Here is a 22079-nt window from a genome sequence, read left to right as displayed (position 1 = left end):
CTGGTGTCCCTTCCCCACAGCAGTGCTAGGCAACCTGGCCCAGTGACGCAAAACAGCGCTGGGGCTTCCCCTGAGCGCCCTCCCGAATCATCTGCAGATTCAGAACTGCTGTGCACGATAATCTACAGGGAAGGGATGTCCCATGTCAGCCTCCCTGGCAACCTCCCTGACAACCATGGCTCATTATCCCAAAACAAAGCCAGGGATGCCACACTGAAGGGATGAGTGGCAGTGGCTTTCTCTGAGTGTAGGTTCATGGTTAATTCAGGCTGGCATGGGACTCTGGAGGAGTCTGGTCCAAGCTACTGCTCAAAGCAGGACTTAGTTCAGAGTTAAATCAGTCGTGTTTCTCTGGGCTTCATCCAGTCCATCTTTGAGTATCTCCATGGACAGAGGTCTCACAGCTTCTCTGGGCCCTGTTCCAGGGTCTGACTGAGCTCTTGCAGCTCCCCTTTTACCTTCTCTCCTCCTGCATGTACAAACCCACTTTCCTCCTGACCATTTTGGTGGCCTCCACCAGGCTGTGTCATCCAGAAAAAGACAAGAGGGACCCAAGGGACAAATTGACTGTAAATCAATGAAAGCAAACTAACATGACCATCATGTCCTTTTCTGCATGGCACAGCTGGTAGGAACCAGACACCACACTGCTCCTGCAGCAGCAAATCGGCACCAGCATCCTGGCATGGTTATGACCCCCATTTTAATGTCTCTGTTTCTTTTCACAAAAGCTAGACACATCTGAAGGACCATAGAAAGGGTGTTATGGAGCCAGATCACACCTGGAGCCATCTAGGGTCATCCAAGACTCAGGAATTTAGAAAACAGCTCTCAACTAAATTCCCACTCAGCGATTCACACCACGCAGGCACAATGGGAAGCAGGGACATGGAGAAAACAAGGTGGAAGAAAATGTTTGAATAAAATTACCTCCCAGGATCCACAGGGATGTGTTGGCCTGCCTTATTTTCTTGAAGGTATTCCCCCTCCCCACACTGAAGAGAGACAGTTTCACTGTGTGAAATGGAGCAAGGGACATGCAGAGCCTATGTCACATTCTGGTGTACACCAGGAACATGTTTTCTAGTAGCCATGGGTGATCTGGGCCAAGATTCCTAGGCTGGTATTTCAGAGATACTAAAGCCTGCATCAGTATCTCTCAGCTTTTTCCAGGCCCCAAACAGAGACATTTTGGTGTCCATCAATGTTATCAACATATGATAAAATTGCATGTGTAATCACACTTAGGACCAAGGGACACATTATTTCTGTCTCTGAGATCTTCAGCAAATAAGAAATTCTTTACTGTGAGCATGATGAGACACTGACACAAGTGGCTCAGAGAATTTGTGGATGCCCCATCTCTGGAAGTGTTCAAGGTCAGGTTGGATGGGGCTTTGAGCAACCTGATCCAGTGAAAAGTGTCCCTGCCTGTGGCAGGGGAGCTGGAACTAAATGGTCATTAGGGTCCCTTCCATCTATATAATTCTATAAATCAAACCTTTCTGAAAGAAAAGAGAGGGCAGGCAAAAAAAAAAAAAAAAAAAAAAAAAAAAGCCTCTGAGAGTTAAAGCAATGGAAAATGAGAAGTCACAAACACCCACAGCCAAATTGCCAAGGGAGGAAAAGCAATGCCCGGCAAACTGAAATAATGAAGTGTCCAAAGGGACCCAGCCTCTGTTTGGTTGGCATTTCCCAGGGCAGAGCTGGAAGTGAATGGTGAGGAAGAATGACAACTTGCTCACTCAACCTTGGGCATCACCCTTGTGATGAGAGCCACAGCAGGCACCACAGCCACCATGGCAGGAAGTCATATTGCTTATCTAGAGGGCAACAACAGCTATCCTGCTCACATATAAAGAAAACCCCTGATTTTAACAGAAAATGGGGATGTTGCAAGAAATCCCTGAGCCTGGTGTTCATGCTTACCACAGGAAGCAGAGACTGGAAGAACCACAGACTGCCCAAGGATGTAGCACTGAGCACCTCCCTACCCCTGTACCTCTCTGCTCGCTCCCCAGACCTGCAGACCCTCGCTCTGGTGCAGCTCCTTGGAGGCTTTCTGGCACAGAGTACATTCCCCTTGAACCCCACACTTGAAGGAACTCTGCTGCATGGTGCCATCCAGCCATGGGACATGCCAGGGATGGATGCTTTGGGCAAGCAGTGACTTGGGAGAGATGCTAACAGCCTGCAATCAACCTTCCTGCCCCACCATGAGGTGTCTCACTGCCAAGGTGGGAACACAGTACACAGCCAAAGAGAGGGGACACCATGGGAACGAGGGAAACAGGGCTTAATGCTGCAGCTGAACATCCTGAATTTTGTTCTTCTTGTTAGTTTTTGGATTATTTTGGTATTCAAAGGGTCAAATTTGGGATCTGAAAAACAGGATGGGATTTGATCCACTTGGTTAAGGAGAAACTGGCCAAAGGTCTGGCTGGAGCGTGGTGACTACAGTCATGGTGACTAATGCCCTTTGCTAGTCAGTCTTTTAAGGGAGATTTTTTGCACATTATCAGCTTTTCAGGACATGAGGTATCTCTGAGAACCAGTTTTTGACCTGGACAAACACAATGCAAAGCCAGGGTGTTGACAGGCTCTCCCCTGGCATGGGGAACCACTTACCTTCTGCCACAGAGACTCCCGGGATGCCAGGGAGGAGCAGGCAGCCACGAACCAGCAGTTCCCAACCTGGCCCTGGTGCAAGTCATGGGAGCTGATCCCATCCACAAAGAGACGTGGATCATTGCAGATTTCCTGTGGGACAGGAGAAAAACAGACACACTGCCTCAGTGAGCAGACAGGGAAATACAGGGAAATCAGGAGCGGGGCTTCCTGGCAAAGGAAAGTCACATCCTCTCTTCCTCAGACTCCATGTAAACCTGACCTGCAGCTTTCTGCTGGCCTCACTCAACAGGCTGGTGGCAGAAGGACCCTGTCTTGCCTTCTGCTCTCACCAGGACATGGGCAGCATCACAACACCAACTGCCTATTCTGTCCCAGCACCAGTGCAGCTTTGTCATAATTATCCCTGTTGATAATGGTATAGTTTCACACCATTACTGCCCTTCTAAGTCTCCTCTTTCACATGCCTCTACTCCATGACTGTTTTACAGAATGAGGGATCTGCTCTTCCAGATTCTAGCACAGCAGATAAAAAGAATTTAGTGAACCAAAAGCTTTGTAGCTGGGCCAGAAGGATTAAATACTCATTCTGCCCCCAAAACCAGGATGGTGGATTGTGCATAGGCACAATTAATAGAGAAGCTTGGGTAGGAGGCAGCTGCGAGGTAAGGTCATCCTTCCAACCATGCACAAAGACCATTGGCTTTTCTCTGCCTGGCTCCTGTCAGGTTGCTTTCCCTGCTTCCCACTCCCACTTAGAGCCTGGCAAAGAAAGCACTTAGATAACAGAGAGTCTTGAGCAAGCTTCAGGTGACACACTGCTTTTTTAAAAATGATTTTTTTCCTGCTCAGTCCCGTTTGTAACTTTGCATCCAGCTGAAGGCTGGGAGCAGATGGGACAGACAAAGGGCTGAAAGAACTTTTTACCCTTTGTTATTACATTGCATTTCAGGAGGAAATAGGAAAAGAAGATTATTCTTCTTCCCCCACACCTCCAAGTTTTTCAGGCTGGTTTTACCCAGAATAATACTCCACCGACTGTGCATATGAGCACTTGTATTACCTCCACCCATAGATTCATGGAAGGGCTTGGGTTGGAAGGGACTCTAAAGATCATCTAGTTCCAAACCCTGCACTCTAGGCAGAGAGCCCACCCACTAGATTAGGTTTCCTAAGGCCCCATCACAGAGAGGAAAAGGAACCAAAAGCACCTCCTGCTATTCCCACCTAGCCCAGCCAGCACCAAATACCTCCACATTAACCTGACACAGACTGGCCAGGAAGAGACCCAAGGAAAAGGAGCAATCCCGTGATGCCGGCGGTGCAGGATGTTGGGATGGGCGCTAGGGGGAGGCAAGCTGACAGCAGCAAGGGCAGGAGCCACCGGTGCCTCTCAGCATCGCTGAGCGCATCCAGGGACGGGAGGGCAGCGGGCTCAGCTCCTGCTTCACTGCCCCGGGAAAGCACCCAGCAGTGGGGATGTGTCTGCTGGTGGGGATGTCACAAAGAGATCAGCTCTTTCTGATCCTGCTCTTTCTTTATCCCATCTGAGGGCCACAGCTGCCCCTTCTGCCCTTGGGGGGATATGAGTGTTACAATAAAGGAGTTGCTTGGTATTATACAGATAGAAAAAATAATGAAAAACACAGAGACACAAAATGGTTTGGGTTGGAAGGAATCTTTTAAAGGCCATCTAGTCCAAGTCCCTGGATCAGGTTGCTCAGAGCCCAGTCCAAGCTGACCTTGAATGTTTCCTGGGGCTGGGACATCGATCACCTCTCTGGGCAAGCTGTGCCAGTGTCTGACCACCCTCTTTGTAAAAAACTTCTTCCTTATAGGTAGTCTAAATCAACTGTCCTTCAGTTTAAATCACTACTCCTTGTCCTATCTCAACAGGCCCTGCTGAAAAGTTTGTCCCCATCTTTCTTACAAGCCCCTTTCAAGTACTGAGAAGCTGCAGTAAGGTCTGCCCTCAAGTGCAGAGCTGGGCCACCATGCTTCCCCGCACAACACACTCCAGCCCTGGGACTGAGCCCAGTCCCAGTGGACTCCCAGTGATCCTAAGCCCAGAATCACCAAATCAATGTGGTTATAAGGAATTTCTGGATATCATCCACTGCACAACCCCTAATCAAAGCAGGGTCAGCTACAGCAGGTTGCTCAGGACTGTGATCAGTCTGCTTTTGAGTATCTCCAGGAATGGAGACTTTGCAACCTCTCTGGGAAGCCTGTGCCAGTTTTTGGACCACCCTCACAATATCTTTTCTCATGCTTAAATGGAATTTCCTGATTTACAGTTTGCACACGCTGTCTCTTGTACTGTCAGTGGGCATCACTGAGAAGTCTGGCTCTGTCTCCTTCATTCCCAGCAATCTGGTATTTATGGACATTGTTAAGATTCCCCTGAGCCTTCTCTTCTCCAGAGTGAAAAATCACAGAACCATTAAGACCTCTAAGATCATGGAATCCAGCCATTAACCCAGCACTGCCAAGTCCACCACTGAACCATGTCTCTCAGCACCACATCTATACTCTTCTCGAATATTTCTAGAGATGGTGATTCCACTGCTTCTCTGTTCCAATATTTGAACACCCTTCCAGTGATTAAATGTTTTCTAATATCCAATCCTTGTAAAGGGGAAAGCAGCATTGCCTCCTTGTTCTAATGCCGTGGAACTGATTCTATCAGGATGAGTCTCATCCATGGATCACTCTCCCCAGCAAAACCCCCTGGGAAGGTTTGCCATATTCCTTAGACTGGAGCTAACCAATATTAAATTACTTGGATTCTTCGGTCCCTATGGAAGATGCTGAGTTTCCACTCATACTTTTTGTTCCTGGTCTAGACTGTGTGGCCTCAGTCCACTGGGATGACATTCCCTGTATTCTGTAGTGAGGTGGGAGCCAAGGACCAAGGCACTGCTTCAGCCAGGCTGCAATGCCCCAGGACTGCATGGAGCAACAGTGGGGCCCTAGTGTGAGATGCAGAGCACACTTAGAGCCATGGAGCACCATGAGAGTGTTGATGGACAAGATACCAGTGGGAACTAGGTCAAAAAGCCAAGAAAAGCTTTGGAACATTTAGTGCTCCTTTTCCTGTGAAAAGTGCTGGAAGTGATAAGGAGCTTGTTCTGCAGCCAGATGGAATTACAGGGCCTGGGATTTGCATGTGCAAAGGGAGGAGAGAAGCAGAGATTCCCAGACCAGAGAAGGTCATGACCTTGGTTTCCTCCCCTTCCTGCCGTGCAACAGACAGAATCCAGGTGAGCAATAACATTTATCCAGGCAGCAAACACCACGTCACCCTCCCAACACCGTGACCCTGAGAGAGGAGGGCAGCACAGCGACATCCACACCCACACACACCCTGGGGCCTTCTGGGTTCAGGCTTCAGCCACAGCAGAACCTGCTCAAACTGCCTCCTGCCACCTGAGCTTCAGCAGACAGGAACTCCATCCTGTCCTTCATTTATCCCAGCCTGATCCTGGCTGCTCCTAGTCTGGACACAGATGGAGAGCAGGAAGGAACAAGGAGGGGAAGCCAAAAGCCATGGCTGCAGGGAAGCAATGGTTTTAATGAATGGCTCTTTACCTTGGCTGAGGGAGTCATCCATGTCTCTTTACCCCTAAGGAGAACCTGTCTTGGAGGATCACAAGAATCACTGAATCAGTGAGGCTGGAAAAGCCCTTAAGATCACCAAGTCCAACCATTAATCCAACATTTCCATGTTCACCACTAGATCATGTTGCCAAGTGCCACACCCACGTGTTCTTTGAACGCTTCTGGAGATGGTGATTACAAGGATCCTAAGCACCATCAGAGATGATCTGCCCTCCCTAAAATTGTCTGCTGAAATGCCTGCTGAGCTCCAGGCAACAAAACACAATTTAGAGAAAGCCTGTGTGGATGGTTCTATGGAAAGATTCAGATTGATAACACAGAGAGGGCCAAAATAGTGATTCAAAGTTCTGGTGATTCATATCCTCCCTCCTCCAATGGATGTGGAACAGAGGTGGAAATCAGAGCCAGAGCAGGTTCCTGTTGGTGAGGGGCTGATTGCAGAGGTCTGGCTTATGAGAGCCCAGATTGGGACAGTTTTCTCCCTCTGGCTTTGGATTTCTGAAGTTCATTAAGGAAAAAAAACACCACTCAATCAGAGCAATTATCTTGTACTTTTTTGCTTCCCATCCAAAAGCACATGGTCTTTCCCTCTGCTCTCCCTTTTGGGATACTCTCCCGAATGCGCACAGTTTTCTTCCAAATACATTTAAAGCAGAAAATCTCTTCTTCACCTTCTCCAGCCAGTCCAGTTCCACACAGGGTTGTAAAGAGAAAATCACTCTCTAATTTGCTTTATAACTGATGACTGTTTTACCATAAAATTTTCCCAGTGCAGGTTTCTGAGATTCACTGGGGATCTGGATCATGTCCAGCCAGATGTGGGGAGGGAAAAAGCTATGGCAGGAGGAGGAATAACCACAGGAGATGCAACATCTGCTGCATGCCAGGACCATTTTTTGCTAACAAGATTTTGTAAGGAACAGACTCGTCTAATTTCATTGCAGAGCCTGGCTGTTTCAGAACAATGCCTTCACTCAGACTTGCAAAATCAGCAAAATAATCTATTAGCATGGCTGTATTCCCTCCCTCCCTTCTGAGCAACTGGGAGCTGAAAGGATCCTGTCCTAAATGTCACTCACACAGACAAGCGAGCAAGAGGCCCCCAGGCATGGCGAGCAATGGTGACACAGCAGACACAAAGGTCCCTGTGTTGCCCTGCTGCAGGTATCTGCAACTGGGATGTGATTTTGCAAAAAGGGGAATTAATAAAATTTGCACCAGGGTGACAAAGGAAAGGGAAACGGGGTGAATTTAGAATATCAGGTGTCTATGCTTTCGGATGGATTAATATAGGATTATAGAAACATGGAGTGGTTTGGGTTGGAAGGGACCTTAAAGATCATTTCTCTCCAACCCCTTGCCATGGGCAGGGACACCTTCCACCAGACCAAGTTGCTCAAACATCATCCAGCCTGGCTTGAACACTTTCAGGGATGTGGCAGCCACAGCTTCTCTGGGCAACCTGTGCCAGTGTCTCACCGCCCTCACTAGAAAAAAAATTGTGCTGTTATACCTACTTTTAATCCATCCTTTTCCAGTTTAAAGCCATTATCCCTTTGTCCTGTCACTACAGGCTCTACTAAAAAATATGTACTTGGCAGATCAGCTTCACACACATGGAAGGAGGGTAGGTTGGCTGGGAGTATCTACACCCTACAGAACTGTTTGTGGGGGTTTGTACTGCCTCAGTCAGGCATCCCTAATGCTAATCCACTCACAGTATCTCAGTGTGTACACATCTGTATTGTTATCAGCTCCCACACCATGCAGAGGGCACTGCACACTCCACCCACAGCAAACAGGACTTGCTTGTGAAGGGAGGCATCCAAAAACACACAGTGCCCACAAACTCCTTGACTCAGTTTTGTGCCACAGCATCATGCAATGGCATTTGTTCTGGCACCAGGAAGAGAGGGGACAGAGGCAAACAAGATCTAAAGGTCAGTTTGCAGGACCTTATCAGGTTCCTCTGCAGTTTTATCTTCCGGGTATCCAAAGTACAAAGGCCCCCAAAAAAGGATAAAGCAATGAGAGGTGGAGAGACACAAGAGGCTGTGAGAGCACTGCACTTCCCCAGGAGCAGATGGAGAGGGATTGGAAGGAGACTGGCACAAGTACAGAGACCTCAGACCTGTCATTCCTCCCACATGCCCTTTCCAGGGATGCACTCTTGGGAAGTCTCATCACTGCTCCACCCAGGACTTCTTCAGTCTCTACCCAGCCAAGACTGATGCAGAGGCTGGCACAGCCTGGCTTTGAGCATCACCACACATCCAGACACAGCTCCCTCCAGGCCATCTCTCCCACAGCAAGTGCTTTTGTCTGGTGGCAAAGCCACAAAGAAAAAAACCCAAGAACTCCCTGGATACCAAGAGCCCTGAGGGCTGCAGAAGTCACTGTCGAAGCAGGAAAATCTTCACATGGCTCAGTGACAAACTGGGGGATGGGATGCTCAGAGCAGTGAGAGGACATGCGAGGAAGAGGAAAAAAATAAGGCTGTTTAACCCCTCTGACAGATACACCTCTCTGACTCAGCACAGTGCTGCTGGCCACCCCCACCCAAGTTTCCCCATCCTCCATCACATCCCAGTCTTGAGCTCTCCTGCAGATCTCCTTTGACCCCCTTCCCCTGGGAAGGGGTGAAGCAGCCCTGGCTTGGCAGTATTGTGAGTTTAAAATACACCCACACCCACTTGAGAGCACCATTCTCTCAAGTGCTCCAGCACTTTTAGCTGTGAGGTTTAACCTCCAGCAGAGGAACAGCTTGGCTTGAAAGTAAAAGCATGAAGCCCCAGACCTGGAGGATGACGGTCATGCAGGTACAAGTGAGGGACCACACACCACAGTCAGGAGCCCTGAGGATGCTCCACATCTTGCACCACTCTTGAGCCACCAGTCCCCATCCTGGAGGACACAGAGGTGGGGCCATGCTGGAGGAAAAGGGGGAGCCTATCCAAATAAGTCCTGCTGTGAAACACTACAGTATTTCAGGAGGAATGGTCCAAACCCAGCCAGTGAAATCCTGGAGCAAGCTGACGTGGCCACGAGCTCAGCTGCACTGTTTCTGCCTCCAAGCAACATCATTCAGCAGCTGCTCTGCCTGAATCCCAAATCCTGTGTCCCACTGAAAGCCAATCCTCTAAAACAGGATTTAGAAATCTAAATTGTGCAGGAGTTTTCTGTTGGTTTGGTTTGTTTGTTTTTAATTAACCTAAGAGTAAAGTTATTGATGGGAAAAAAAGAACTGGAAGCTGCAAAGAGAAACTACCTCCACACTCCATTGTGTGTATCTCAGATCAAAATCTCCAAACTGCTTTTCTGTAGGGACACCTCCCACACCCCCCTGAGCCATACTGTCTCCATTTCCTTCTCCCAGGGCAAGGAAATACGCTTTGGTATATTATTCATAGCACCTCCATTCATAAACAGGACTTGACCTCACCACAATCTAAATTAATCCCTGACTATGCAAAGATGATGAAAAATGAGGTTATCATGAGTTTAAGCCATTTAAAGAAACTACTTCCAGCCTACGCCTATTCTGGTTATTCATACACTGGGTGTAGCTTTACAAACAGAATCCTGTTTTATGAGAAAACCACCCTCTAGAGATGTGGAGTCATGAGCTTCTGCTAACTGGGAGAAGGGACATTAATTCTTATGTAACTCTGTCAGTGGCATTTGCATCAGACCACAGTCAAAATTTAACCATCCATGACCACTCTCCATTAAGATGGTTTGTTCATCCTTTTCCTTCTTGGATGGGGACTGGGAGGAACACATCACTGAGCAGTGGTTTCTTCACAAAGATCCAGAAATATCAAAGAAGCATTGTTTTATATTTCCACTCACAAACTCACACAGTTTGCACACTCACACTCACACTCTCTGTATTTTATTTTCCTTCTGCAAGAGGCAGCACCATGCCTGATCATGTCTTTTCAAGGGCTTCAGTGAAAGACACTTGCTCCAGCAGGAACACCTGCCCTTAACACAGGAAACCACCCCAAAATCCCATCCTCTCTGAGGGCTCAAAGATTAGAGCTCACAAGCAGTGCAGAAACTCCCAGTCTGCAGCAAGATTAAAAGCCTTGGCTGATTCAGAGGGTGCATCCAGCTCTGGGAATCCCCCCACAAGGAGGATATGGACCTTGCTTGATGGAGCAAGTCCAGAGGAGACCACAAAGATGCTCGGAGGGCTGAAGCAGCTCTGCTATGAAAATGGGCTGAGAGAGCTGGGGTTGTGCAATCTGCAGACAAGAAGGATCCAAGGAGAACTCCAAGTTCCTACCAGTGCTTAAAGAAGCTCCAAGAGAGGTGGAGAGGATGCGTGAAGTAACAGGACAAGGAGGAATGGCTTGAGTGGCTTTAAACTGAATAAATCCAGGTTTAAGTTTGATCATAGAAAGAAATTCTTTCCTGTGAGGGTGGTGAGGCACTGGCACAGGTTTCCCAGACAAGCTGTGGATGCCCCATCCCCAGGACAGGTTGGATAGGGCTTTGAGTGGTGAGGAACACATTCAGTGCAGGTATCTCACGAGCAGCTGCAGTTTGAGCTCTGGGGGGAGGGAGCCCAAGCCTGAGACAAGAGGCTGTGATCTGCTGACCAAGGAACAAAGGGCACCTGTGTCCTACCCATGTGACCTAGAAGACACTGGGAGACTCTCCAGGCTTTCCCATGCTCGGACTGTGAGAGGATAAAAACAGAAGGTTTCCTTTGTTTGGGGTCCCTCCTCAGAGGCACCAGCTCGGGCCATTTTTCTATCACTGCACCAAGATGAAACCATTTTAATGATCCAGATCTCTGGGACTCTGTTCTGGGAAAGCTGGGGTCACAGTAAGGAAACCTTCTCTGACTGTGAGTGTAGGGAGCCAAGTGGGGCACCCACTGTCTGCCTGGAGCTGCCCCCTACAAAGGGGTCTTGGTCCCAGCTCAGGTGGTGGCAGTGTGACTGCCAGAGCAGCTCCTGGATGGTTGGACAGGGAAGTTTCCTTAACACTGAGCAGCCAGGTCTGGTGGAAGATATCTCTCCCATGGCAGGGAGGTTGGAACTAGGTGATCTTGAAACCAAACCACTCTGTGGTTCTGTGATAAGTAGCTCTGTAGCTGCTCCAGAGGTCAAGTGTACCTCTCCAGGATCCCAGAGCCCAGTTTGGGAGGATTTGGGAAGGGGAGGATTTGCACATTCCCTGCCATGGAGCTCAGAGACAGTGGATGCTCAGGACTCCTTTCTGTGACATCCTCTGCTATTGTTGTGCTCTTCCTCATTACCAATACAATAATTTCTTGTCACCAACACGCAGCTGCACTAAGAGGCACTAAGCAGCACGCCATGAATCTAATCCAGGGATTTTACCGTCACTTTTGCTTTTAAGGCCGTGTCCTTCTGATGCTGAGGACAAAGCAGACTGGCTGGAAATTTCTTATCAAAGGCTGCACTAGTGCCAAGCATCTTATCAACTCCAGTCCCCACTGGGGCTAAGGGGGAGAGTGTGCCTGACTGGCACCATGAGGCCGTGGCCCTGGGAGGATCTGGCGAGACCTGCTGGAATGCAGCCAGGGTCAGCATCACATCTAATGGGAGTAGAGACCTTTTAAAAGAAGTGCAAATAATAACAATGAATCTCTTGTTCATCCTTGAGGGATGGAGTAGCCTATGAATGACTTAAAAATGTAAAAACAAGGTCAATTCAGAGATTGCATTAAATGATGACCAAATCCTTTCCTGGCAAGGAACAGCCAGACTGGCCATCAGCTCCAGTTTTACTGAAAACAGCAGATAAATTAACAGGCAAGTGGCTCATAAATTCCTAAGAGGAGAAATGCAAAGGTCTGGAAGGATTTTAACCCCTGTGATGGACCCCAGGCAGAGTCTGTTGACTCTGTTCAGAGGAGATGATCCCTCGGTCAATCCAGCAGCACAGAGGAGCCCCAGTGCCAACACTAACCCCAAGTATTCTTTGGGAGAGACCAAAACTGAGAGAGACAGGCCAAGACACTGCAAAAAGCTCAGTAAGGACACCTCTGGAGCACAGAATTTAGTATTTCAGTCTTTCTGGAATAAACACCTCCAAGTGGGACACCAGAAGATTTTTGCACCCAATTGCCATTGGCAGTGTAAGTGCCTCCCTGCTAAACTCTTGGTGAACTTCAGAAAGCAAAGAACTGCAAGACCCTAACATCTGTCCTCCCCATTATCTTCACTCTTGTGTTTTTGCCAGCTTCCCAGCCTGCACTACACACTGGGGAAACGACCTTTTAATGCAGAAACTTGTGGGCAGGGAAGTGCTGGTCCTGCTTTTAGTGAATTAGTTCATTGACTCCTTTCCCCTTCCAGGAAACCCCCAAGGGGATTGACTGTATAACCCTCATACAGCAAGAGAAAAGAGCTAAGTGCTTAATAATGTAAAGAAGAGTGGAGCTAAGAGATGCTCTCCCATCCTGCAGCACCTCATCCAAAGACAACAGCATCCAGTCCAGGGGACAATGGACATAATGTACCCTGCATGACAGGACAAGGGAGAGTGGCTTTAAGGTGAAATATGGCAGATTTAGATTAGGTATTAGGAAGAAATTCTTCCCTGTTAGGGTGGTGAGACACTGGACCAGGTTGTTCCTGAGAAGCTGTGGATGCCTCATCTCTGCAAGTGTTGAAGGCCAGGCTGGATGGGGCTCTGAGCACCCTAGTCCCTGCCCAAGGAACTAGAGGATCTTTACAGGATCCCTTCCAACCCAAACCATTCTATGATTCTGTGAATGGACAAAACCCCTATACACAAGTCACAGTAGGTATGTACCAGGAAGGCAGGGAATGGCTATTAAAAAATCCCATTTTCTTGGTTTCTAAAACAAGATTTCTCTTGTCTATCTGGAACAAAATCTCAGGGCTGTGACTGAGAGCATCTCTCCCCAGGCTCATACTAGGGCTGAAAATGCCATGGTCCTAGTGCCTTAAGGTCTCCTGCTGCCATAATTTTTCCCAAAACACCTGGCCTGTCTCTCTCCCCCACAACTACTCTCTCAGGCATTCCCCTCCAAATGACATTGCCCTCATCCAGGCAAAATAACATTACCATTTTGCAAGAATCTACCTTCATGCTCTTTAATCAGTACCAATCTCCCCTGACAATTATTTCCTGCAGAGATAATTCAGCCGCTTGCAACTAAATACTGGAGAGAGATAAAAATACTGAGAAACAGGTATGGAGGAAAAAGCTCTTCCCCTGAAGATTGGGAGGGGGACTTCATCCAAGAGAGTTTCTCTGGAGGTTGCAACCATCCAGGCTTGAACTCACAGAGCAGGGATGCAGCCCAGGTTCAACAGGAACCACAGGTCACCTTGAGCCACACAGTCACTGAGACACTGCTGTGGACAGGAATACACTCAGCACACAGCAGCCCACCTGCCTCCACAACAGGGAGGAAAACACCATCTCCATGCTCAGCCTTGCTCCCTGGGAAGAGCTGAAGGACCAGAGCATGCAGCTCATGCAGTTCAACATCACATTTGTGCATGATGTAAGCTAAGAGATGCTCTCCCATCCTGCAGCACCTCCTCCAAAGACAACAGCATCCAGTCCAGGAGACAATGGACGTAATGTATCCTGCATGACAGGACAAGGGAGAATGGCTTTAAGGTGAAATATGGCAGATTTAGATTAGGTATTAGGAAGAAATTCTTCCCTGTTTGGGTGTGAGACACTGGACCAGGTTGTTCCTGAGAAGCTGTGGATGCCTCATCCACCAGGCTTCTTGTGCAGGGATGCCCAAATTTGTCCTGGCTGATGACCCATCCCAGCAGCAGCCATAGCTTGGCAGGCTGAACCTGAACCAAGTGTCCTTCTTGCTGCAGAGAGAAAACAAGCACTGGGTAAGGCCCAGAGGTGTTAAAGACAGACCCTAATCAAAGCCTGTAGCAATCCCATGGCATCACTAGAAGCACTCTGTACCCAAGAAGAGAGCTTGGGACGATGATTAGAAGAGATTAACTCTTCTGATGATTAGAAGAGATTAACTCTTTCCCCACAGGGTAGATGAGTCTCTTCTCCCTTACACTATCATAATTTTTTCCACAGGGGATCAACAGACACAGCAGATGCCCCAAATCTCCCCTTACTTTTGCCATCCATCCTGTACCTCATCCATCCCCTTCTACTGATCTTTGTGCCACCCCTTCTTATATACCCACCTCCCAGCCATGCAGACCAGCTCACCCAAAGCACAGACCAAACCTCTCACTTCCAAGGTGTGCTGCCAGCACTCCTGTCCCAAAAGGGGAGGGCAAAACTCAGCTTGAGGATCAGGCTGACATTTCCACTGGGAGTGGTACTACTTGCTGGATACAGATTTCCCTCTCCTTTGCACAGCAGCATACAGAGCACAAGGGAAAGAAGTTTCAAGCAAGGTGTTGGAATTTGAGCTAAGCTCAAAAGTTCTGTTTAATTTCTAATGCAGCACCCAAGTGCTGCTGCCAAAAGGAGCCACTGATGCTGCCTGAGTGATCTCCAAAATCTGCTTTGGCAAGGCAATGAGCAGCCAGCTTTGTTTTTCAGAGGATTCACTAGACAGGGCTCTCCAGGACCCCCTTCCCAGCTCAGGCTGATGCTGTGGTTTCCCTCCCTCTGAGGCACTCCAGTAATTGGCTTTCTGGCTTTGCCGGGCCGCATGGCGAAGGCGTCCAGCAAACAAGCACCGGGGCCAAAACACGATTAGAGGGCTCAAACAGCTGCTCCTTCTGCAAAGATCTGGCATCCAGAGCAGGGCTGCAGGCCAAGGAAAGCAGGGAGGGAGGGAGGACACCCTGCTGGAAATAATAAGGCTGAGCCTGTTCCAGGAAAGGCTGCAGTGCCGGATGCAGGAGGGAGTTGAAGCAAAGCAGCCTGAACAGGGAAGGGACCAGAGCTGTTCCTCATCCTCTCCTTTTCCCTTCTGCCCAGAAAAACTTCAAACAAAAGGGAAAGCACTGCAGAGATCGGGGGTTTTGTTGTTTTGCTGGGGTTTTTTTGCCAAAGCAGCCTCAAGCTTTTGGAGTGCATGGAGGAACAGAGAGGATGCTGGAAGAATAGCTGGGGAGGTAGAGATGCACACATGGAGGATGGACTGTATAGATCCATTCTAGCACCATGGAAGCATGAGGAAATAAGATCCTGCCTCTGCCAAAGCACAATCCCAGCACCCCAGTGAGGTCACTGTGGTTGCTTTTCACATGCAAGTGCTTTATCTGAAAAATCACAGAATTGTTTTCATTCTGAAAGACCTTCAAGATCACCTGGTTCTGATTGCCTGCTGTGGCCAGGAATGCCTTCCATTAGACCATATTGCTCAAAGCCCATCCAACATGGCCTTGAGCATTTCCAGGGATAGGGCAACTACAGCTTCTCAGGGCACAATTTATCTCCTACGTCTGATTTCTTTCCATGGATCACAAATGACAACTTTTCTGAGAAAGCAAGTGGTTGTTTTTAATAATGGACAGCTTTTATTTCCATTCTCCACCCACTCTGTTCTCACAGCAAAGCCAGAGACACAATGAGCTCTTATGTTTTATCACAGTTGTAGCTCAAACACTCCATAACAACCCATGGCCATGGCCCTGAGAGATAAAAGTGTGTGCACACCATCTCTTCCCTGTAAACAGTATCCCTGGGACTGGGGACTCCATTTCTTGGTAAGGAAATCCCCAAAACAGCATCTGCCAAAAGCTGGGAGTATCACTACTTGCTTTTTTTCTGAAAGAGATTTAACTGTGATTGCCTAAGATAAGATTTGCTGGTTGTAATAGAAACAAGATGTTTCTGTGGTTTAATCACTGCACCATGCCATTCAATAGCACACAAGCAGAACAGTTGATTTAAGCTTCATGGACATTTTGGACTCTGCTGAATCCTACATTAACTTGGAAAAGCTGAGAGTGATTGCTTTCTTGCAGAAGATGCTGGGATTTTTCCTGGACTCCCTCCCTTAGAAAGCCAGTATGATTTCAGGCAGAATCAGGTCCAGCAACTAAAAATGTCATTTTGCATTTTCTGCTGGCACAAAGCAATTCTCCCTGTAAAATTGAGTTACTTTTGCTGAAATGAACAATTGAGAGAAAGAACATAGAGAAATGCTTTTGAGAAAGAGGTTTCTTGAAACTTCAGCAGCAAACAGGGCAGGTGTGAGCTCACATTCTTCTTTTAATGGTGATTCTGTGGTCAAGACAGCTGAGTAGGTTGGATCAAACAGTCCTACCAGACAGGGGCATCATGAGTCTGCCACTGCTCAGCATGCATTCCTTCTGGCACCCAAACTGCTGGCAAAATTCCCTTTATCTGGTGCAGAGGCAGCAAAACAAGGACCACCTCTGTGTCTTGTTAAGCCACAGGACCTTGCTGGCACATGGGACCCATTTCCAGCCTCCTTTCCCACTGACAGCCCATGACAGAAAGAGTCCTGATTCAACATTCTATGCTAATTGCTTCAGTGGTCCCCTCCTACCCAAACAGTTCTATGATCCTATGAAACTGCAGAGCGGGTACCTGGAAAAAGTCTGAATTCACTCTGTGCTTCAGCAGGGATGGTTTGGACTAGGTGAGCATGACACCTTGCAGATGAGGTTCAGAAAGCTTTCTTAGAAAGACCTCATGCTCTACAGAGCAAGGCAGCAAGAGGATAATACCTGCCTGAACACCAAGGGCTGCGAGTGAGAGGAAAGGCAGAAAAGCAGATGGAGAAAAGCTCTGAGATGCTCAGCAGAACACAAGCAATCTTTGTCCCTCTACAAAGGGATCCCACCCCCGTCTTTAGACATGGGGCTGAAATAATGTGTGTGACCTGAATGCAAATCAGCAAGGGGTCTCACATACATCCCCACCTTTCAGTTCCAGAGAAAGTTGTTTAGAAAGTCTCAGCTATGACCTGCCTGCTGTATAAATGGGATGTGCACAGTGTGTTCATGTTGGCGCCCACAGTGAGACCAAACCATGGTCAGCCCTGTCTTCAGAAGGCAGCTGTGCACAAAGCCTCTTTTCCTTCCAGCAGACAAGGGGAATAAACTAAAACACACACAGGGCTTTGCACAAATCCAGTTTCCAGGCAGAGCTGGAGTGGAAGACACAAAGGCAGAGCAGAGGGAAGTGAGGTCTCCTCCCACAAGGAGCCCAGTAGGATGCTGGGGGGCTCAGCCCCTCTGGCCACACAACAAGAGTCAGTTCAGCTCCATCTCTCCCTTCACACAAAGCCTTTTGTGCACTCCCCTGCAGACTGCCCTCACCCAGACAGACACAGCACTGTCTTGTGGAAGGCCAGCTGATTTTCTGGGCTGTCAGCGGGGGCGAAGACGATGACGGCAGCTCAGGCAACCCCACAACACTCAAATGCCACCAAGTCACGTGTGGAAAAGCACAGGCTGGGCAGAGAGGGCTGCTGCTCCCCACAGGGAAGGAAGGAAACCCAGGTGTGTGAGATGCTGGGATACTGCCACTTCCCAACCACAATTATCACTGCTACCTGAGACTCCTTGTGCTTCATGGCAGTCGGAGCACTGCGCTCATGGGCAACTCCAAGTGGACAGCCATAACAAGACATACAAATTCCCCATAGTGCCCTCAGGTCCTGATGTGTATCCTCTGGGCTGGCACTGAGGACTGAAGAAGAGGAACTGGCAATGCTGGGGACAGGCAATGTCATCCCCAGCCCCCTGCAACCTGCCTTCATGACAGACACAGCAGCACGGAGGAGAGGCAGAGAGGACATGGTTTTTGCACAGAAGAGGAAGGATGGGTACAGCCACCCTCTTCCCCAAAGACCTCAAAACCATCTCACCTACCCAAAGCTTATCTTCTTTTCCCTTTCCAAATGGACCACCAAGAGTATTCTAGTGGAGGGTGTCCCTGCCCTTGGCAGAAGGGTTGGAACTTGTTCTTTAAAGTCCCTTCCAACTCAAACCGTTCTGTGATTCAGAGATAATACTCTGCCTTGCTGGACCCACCAGCCTTACAGGAGTACACAACACCAACCCAGCTGCAAACCTTCTCCCTGGTTTATGCATGGGGAAACTGAGTCACAGAAAAGCCTCCTTTGCTCTTGGACCTCACTGGATGCAGAGAAACTTGGACCTGAGTGCAGCAGGACTCCCTGGCACCCTAGAGGCTCACAATATCAGGACTGGGTAAATAAATAAATGCTGCTGGGGAGAGGAGATGTCGACTGGGGCTTGACAGCCTCGGTGAAGGGCTCACTGTGCATTTTTAGGGACACCTGAGAGCAGAGATGGTAGGAAGCAGCGTTGAGGGGCAAGGGGATGGGTGCACTTACTTTGGGTCGCTTCCACTGGATGCCCTGAATCCTTGACTTGTAGAAGAGCGAGTCGTCGTTGGCGGGGAAAAGCGGGTCCTCGAAGAGCTGCTTCCGCCGCTGGCACTCCTTCTTCAGAGAGGCGTAGCGCTGGTTCTCGTAGGGCTTCACTGAGGAAAACATCCTTCCCCACTACCTCTGGAGGACAAGCAGAGCAGCAATGAGACAGGGCACGCTCTGCCCAGGGACACCCAATCCTCCTCTGCCACTCTTGAGTGGCAGCACCAAGACATCGTGGCTGAAGACGACCACCTCTGAGCCCAAGTACCCTTTTGATCCATCAGGGTTGGGACTCCCATTTATCCCCCAAGCTGGCCAAACGACAGCAAACCAGGCAGAGCAGCAGATCATAACTGGTGCCCTGCTTCTCAACAAATTTGTAACTCATTTGGGAAAAACACAGCCCTCGGAGGCAGAGGAGGAAAAGACACCCCCTGCAAGATGGGTGTGCACAGCTGTGGGGGCTGAGCCCTAACCAGAGCACCCCCACCACGGAGCCTCAACTCACAAAACTGTGCATTTCATGATTTTGTCAGAGACACCAATTTCTCAGCAGACTTTATCTGATCGGGTTTTAATTAAAAAAAAGGTCTCCTGGCAGAGCACTGCTTATTTCTGGATTAATTATTCTTTCCTGACAAGCGTCTTGCTTCCAGGGCAGAGATGTGCATTTAGCAATCCAGACAACAGCAAGAAACCATTGCTCAAATGCTCCCCAGAGAGAAATCAGCGCCTCTCCATCACCCCTGCCTTTTGGTCACTGGGTACCAACCCCTTTGCTCAGGCACAAGGAAAAGGGGAGCTCTGCATAGTTCCCCACTACCTAATCACAGACTCCTTCCAGAGTTCCTTCTGTAAAGTTTCTCTGTATTTATTTATAACAGCCATGTACAATCCTTTTCTCTCCCCAAAATGGGATGTCCTATTTCAAAAGTTGGCCATCAGTCACCTCAGTCTGGAAATATCTAGTGTGGTTTCCTAAAGAAATGGGAATGTGTGTGCTACATAACCATGGAAGCATGGAATCATTCAGGTTGGAAAGGACCTCTAAGGTCACCTATGCCAACCATTAACCCAGCAGTGCCAAGCCCACCACTAAAGCACCGTCCTAAGTGACATAATCCCAGCTTTAGTCTCCAGCATGGTAAAACTAAGGGTGCTCTATCCAGTGGGTGGATGCATCCAGCAGGCTGACCTCTCATCTCTCCTCGTGAGACATACAGAAACCATGTGCTTACTGTGGTATCACAACACGTAGGGGGATAATGAACTCGTGATACTGGCTAATCAGAAGCAGCTAATTTGTAAACACCCAAAATCCCAAGGATTATTTGAACACTGATGGTTGGCAGCAATTTAAGCAGCAGTGTTACATCCCTTGTTAATGAACCACTAGGATTAGCAGAAGGAAAGTAGGTGTCTGAGAGCTAAGCTAATGCCCATTCTGATGATCCAGGAGCATTGCCCACCCAGCCAGCCTTCTCTCCTCTGGGAGAGACAAAAACACTTCACTTATGGAAAGCTGAAGAGCAAAGCACAGGTTTTAATTGACAACATTTATCAGCTTGATTAGCAGCACAAGTGCTCATCACTCAGAGCTTAAGTGAACCCAAAATAATCCCCTTGCTGGCTGCTCCACAGGTCTGTGCTACTGAGGAGGAATTGCAAAAGCAGCTTGTGGGGATTTTCTCCCTCCCATCAGTACCAGATGCTTTGTAGCATCCCAGAAGATCCAGAGGCCCAAGTGCATCACCTGCCCTCAGAAAAGCCTTAAAAATAAATGGCCTGATATAAACCCCCAAATAATACACCAAATTTACTCCTTGTGGAAAGGCTGACAGCCTCACTGAGCAGTCTGGGAATCAGCCAGTAGTCCAACCCACCCTGCCAAGAGGCCTAGGGAAGGCACTGGCCTTCAGATCTCCAGCAGAGGAAGGGGTGAAAAATAAGGGAGATTTACCCAGGGAGGTCATGGGGACATCTGGCACTGAACAAGCTGCTTTTGAGTGACAATGAGGCTGAGTGATAGCACTCAATGCTAAAGAGAGACACGGGGAAAGCAGCAGTGCTGGGAAAGGATGGTTGGCAACTGCCTTCTGCAGGAATACAACAGGCTGAGAGAGGAGGAAGGTGCTGTTAGATGACATGCAAGATGAATTGCTTGGACTGGTGCAGGAACTGGGCTGAGAGAGAACTGGGCTGAGAAACTTCCATGGGAGTTTGGGCAGAAAGAACCAGTGAGATTAGGAAGAGAGCCTGGAAGGGAAGGGAGGAGGGAGGTCTGGTGCCTTTCTAAAAGCCATGCTCAAGATAAAGGCAGGAGTTTTGGGTTTGATGTAGGAGATGCTGGATGCTTCTCTGCAGCCTTACCGTGGCCGAGGGCTGGCACTTGGCTGCTCATTCATAAAATTACTGCTACACCCTGCAGCTTGGAGCTGTGCTTTCCAGTGATCCCTGCAACACTGACTTTCACAAGACACCCTGTGCAATGTCCATCCCTGTGAGAACAGGATGGCAGTCATCTCAGCCAAGGAGTCCCAGCCTTTCTGATGCCCAGATCTGCCAGAAAGTTGCCCTGCTATCCCACCCTACAGTGACTGTCACCTTGCCAGCCATCTGTCCTCGCTGCAGGGCTACTCTCACATGACAGCCTGTAGATGGATTTGAGTTGCAAAGGAAATGCCAAGCAGAAGAGGAAGGGACACTGTTCAGGATCATTTAGAAAAACAAACAAATAATAAAAAAACCACCTTGCAAAATAGTTAAAAGGAAGGGGGCAGAGGGAATGTTCTTAGGGCAGAGTTAAAATTCATTACTCTCTCTAATTTGCAGCATTTCATGCTTACCAGGCTGAACTTCACCTCTGCCACATTAAAATGCCCAAAGGCTGTCTAATTACTTTTTGCCTTCTTGGACCAAGCTCAGATGCTCCAGGAGCACAGGAACTGTGTGTTTTCATGCCTGATTTGAATTAACAACTCTACACTTGCATATGCATGTGTTTGCCTGTGAGCAGGGAGGGGAACCTGCACTCACCGCTCTTGGCATGAATTTTTATAAACAGTGCTCTGATCCCAACCTCAGTCCTGCCATGAAGGAGTCAAACAAAAAACCACTTAGTTGGAAGACTGAGCCAGACTTATGACTCAGGGATGTTGTGGACTCCCCTTTCCACCTGCAGCATCATCCAGGTGCTCCAGCTCCTGCCAGCTGGTAACAGTCATGGCTCTAAGAACTGCAACAGGGAGAAGGACTGAAAGTGTTTGCACTGGCCAGGGTGAATACCCGCTGAAAGACTCTTCCCTCCTCCCCTCCAAACATCTTCCTCCCCTTGCCTTCCAGCTCAGAGGCTGATCAGGTGGCTGGCATGGGCTCGCCAAGCTTGTGCTATGCAAGGCTGCAGTTGGGCCAGGAGCAAAGCCTCCTTTCTTGTAGATCCTACAGCTGCCTGCCTCCAGGTCAGACAAAACTCTTTGTTCCAAAGGACAGGATCTGC

The 22079-nt window shown here is 48.7% G+C and overlaps 1 protein-coding gene across 1 annotated transcript in view; it reads right to left on the bottom strand.

The window, feature by feature from the left end:
• Positions 1 to 22079, bottom strand: part of CAPN5 (calpain 5) — a 50537-nt gene that overhangs the window by 16402 nt on the left and 12056 nt on the right. Inside the window, exons 2-3 of the mRNA XM_030234983.2 lie at positions 18545 to 18721; positions 2629 to 2760 (exon numbers count right to left, since the gene is read on the bottom strand). Of these exons, the coding sequence (XP_030090843.1) occupies positions 2629 to 2760; positions 18545 to 18706 (294 nt within the window). The 5' untranslated portion in view covers positions 18707 to 18721. The remainder of the gene's footprint in view (positions 1 to 2628; positions 2761 to 18544; positions 18722 to 22079) is intronic.

This window comes from Serinus canaria, chromosome 1 (assembly GCF_022539315.1).
Source record: "Serinus canaria isolate serCan28SL12 chromosome 1, serCan2020, whole genome shotgun sequence".
NCBI classification, from domain to species: domain Eukaryota; kingdom Metazoa; phylum Chordata; class Aves; order Passeriformes; family Fringillidae; genus Serinus; species Serinus canaria.
Note: the sequence above shows the minus strand (reverse complement) of the source record. Positions and strands in the feature narration are given on the sequence as shown.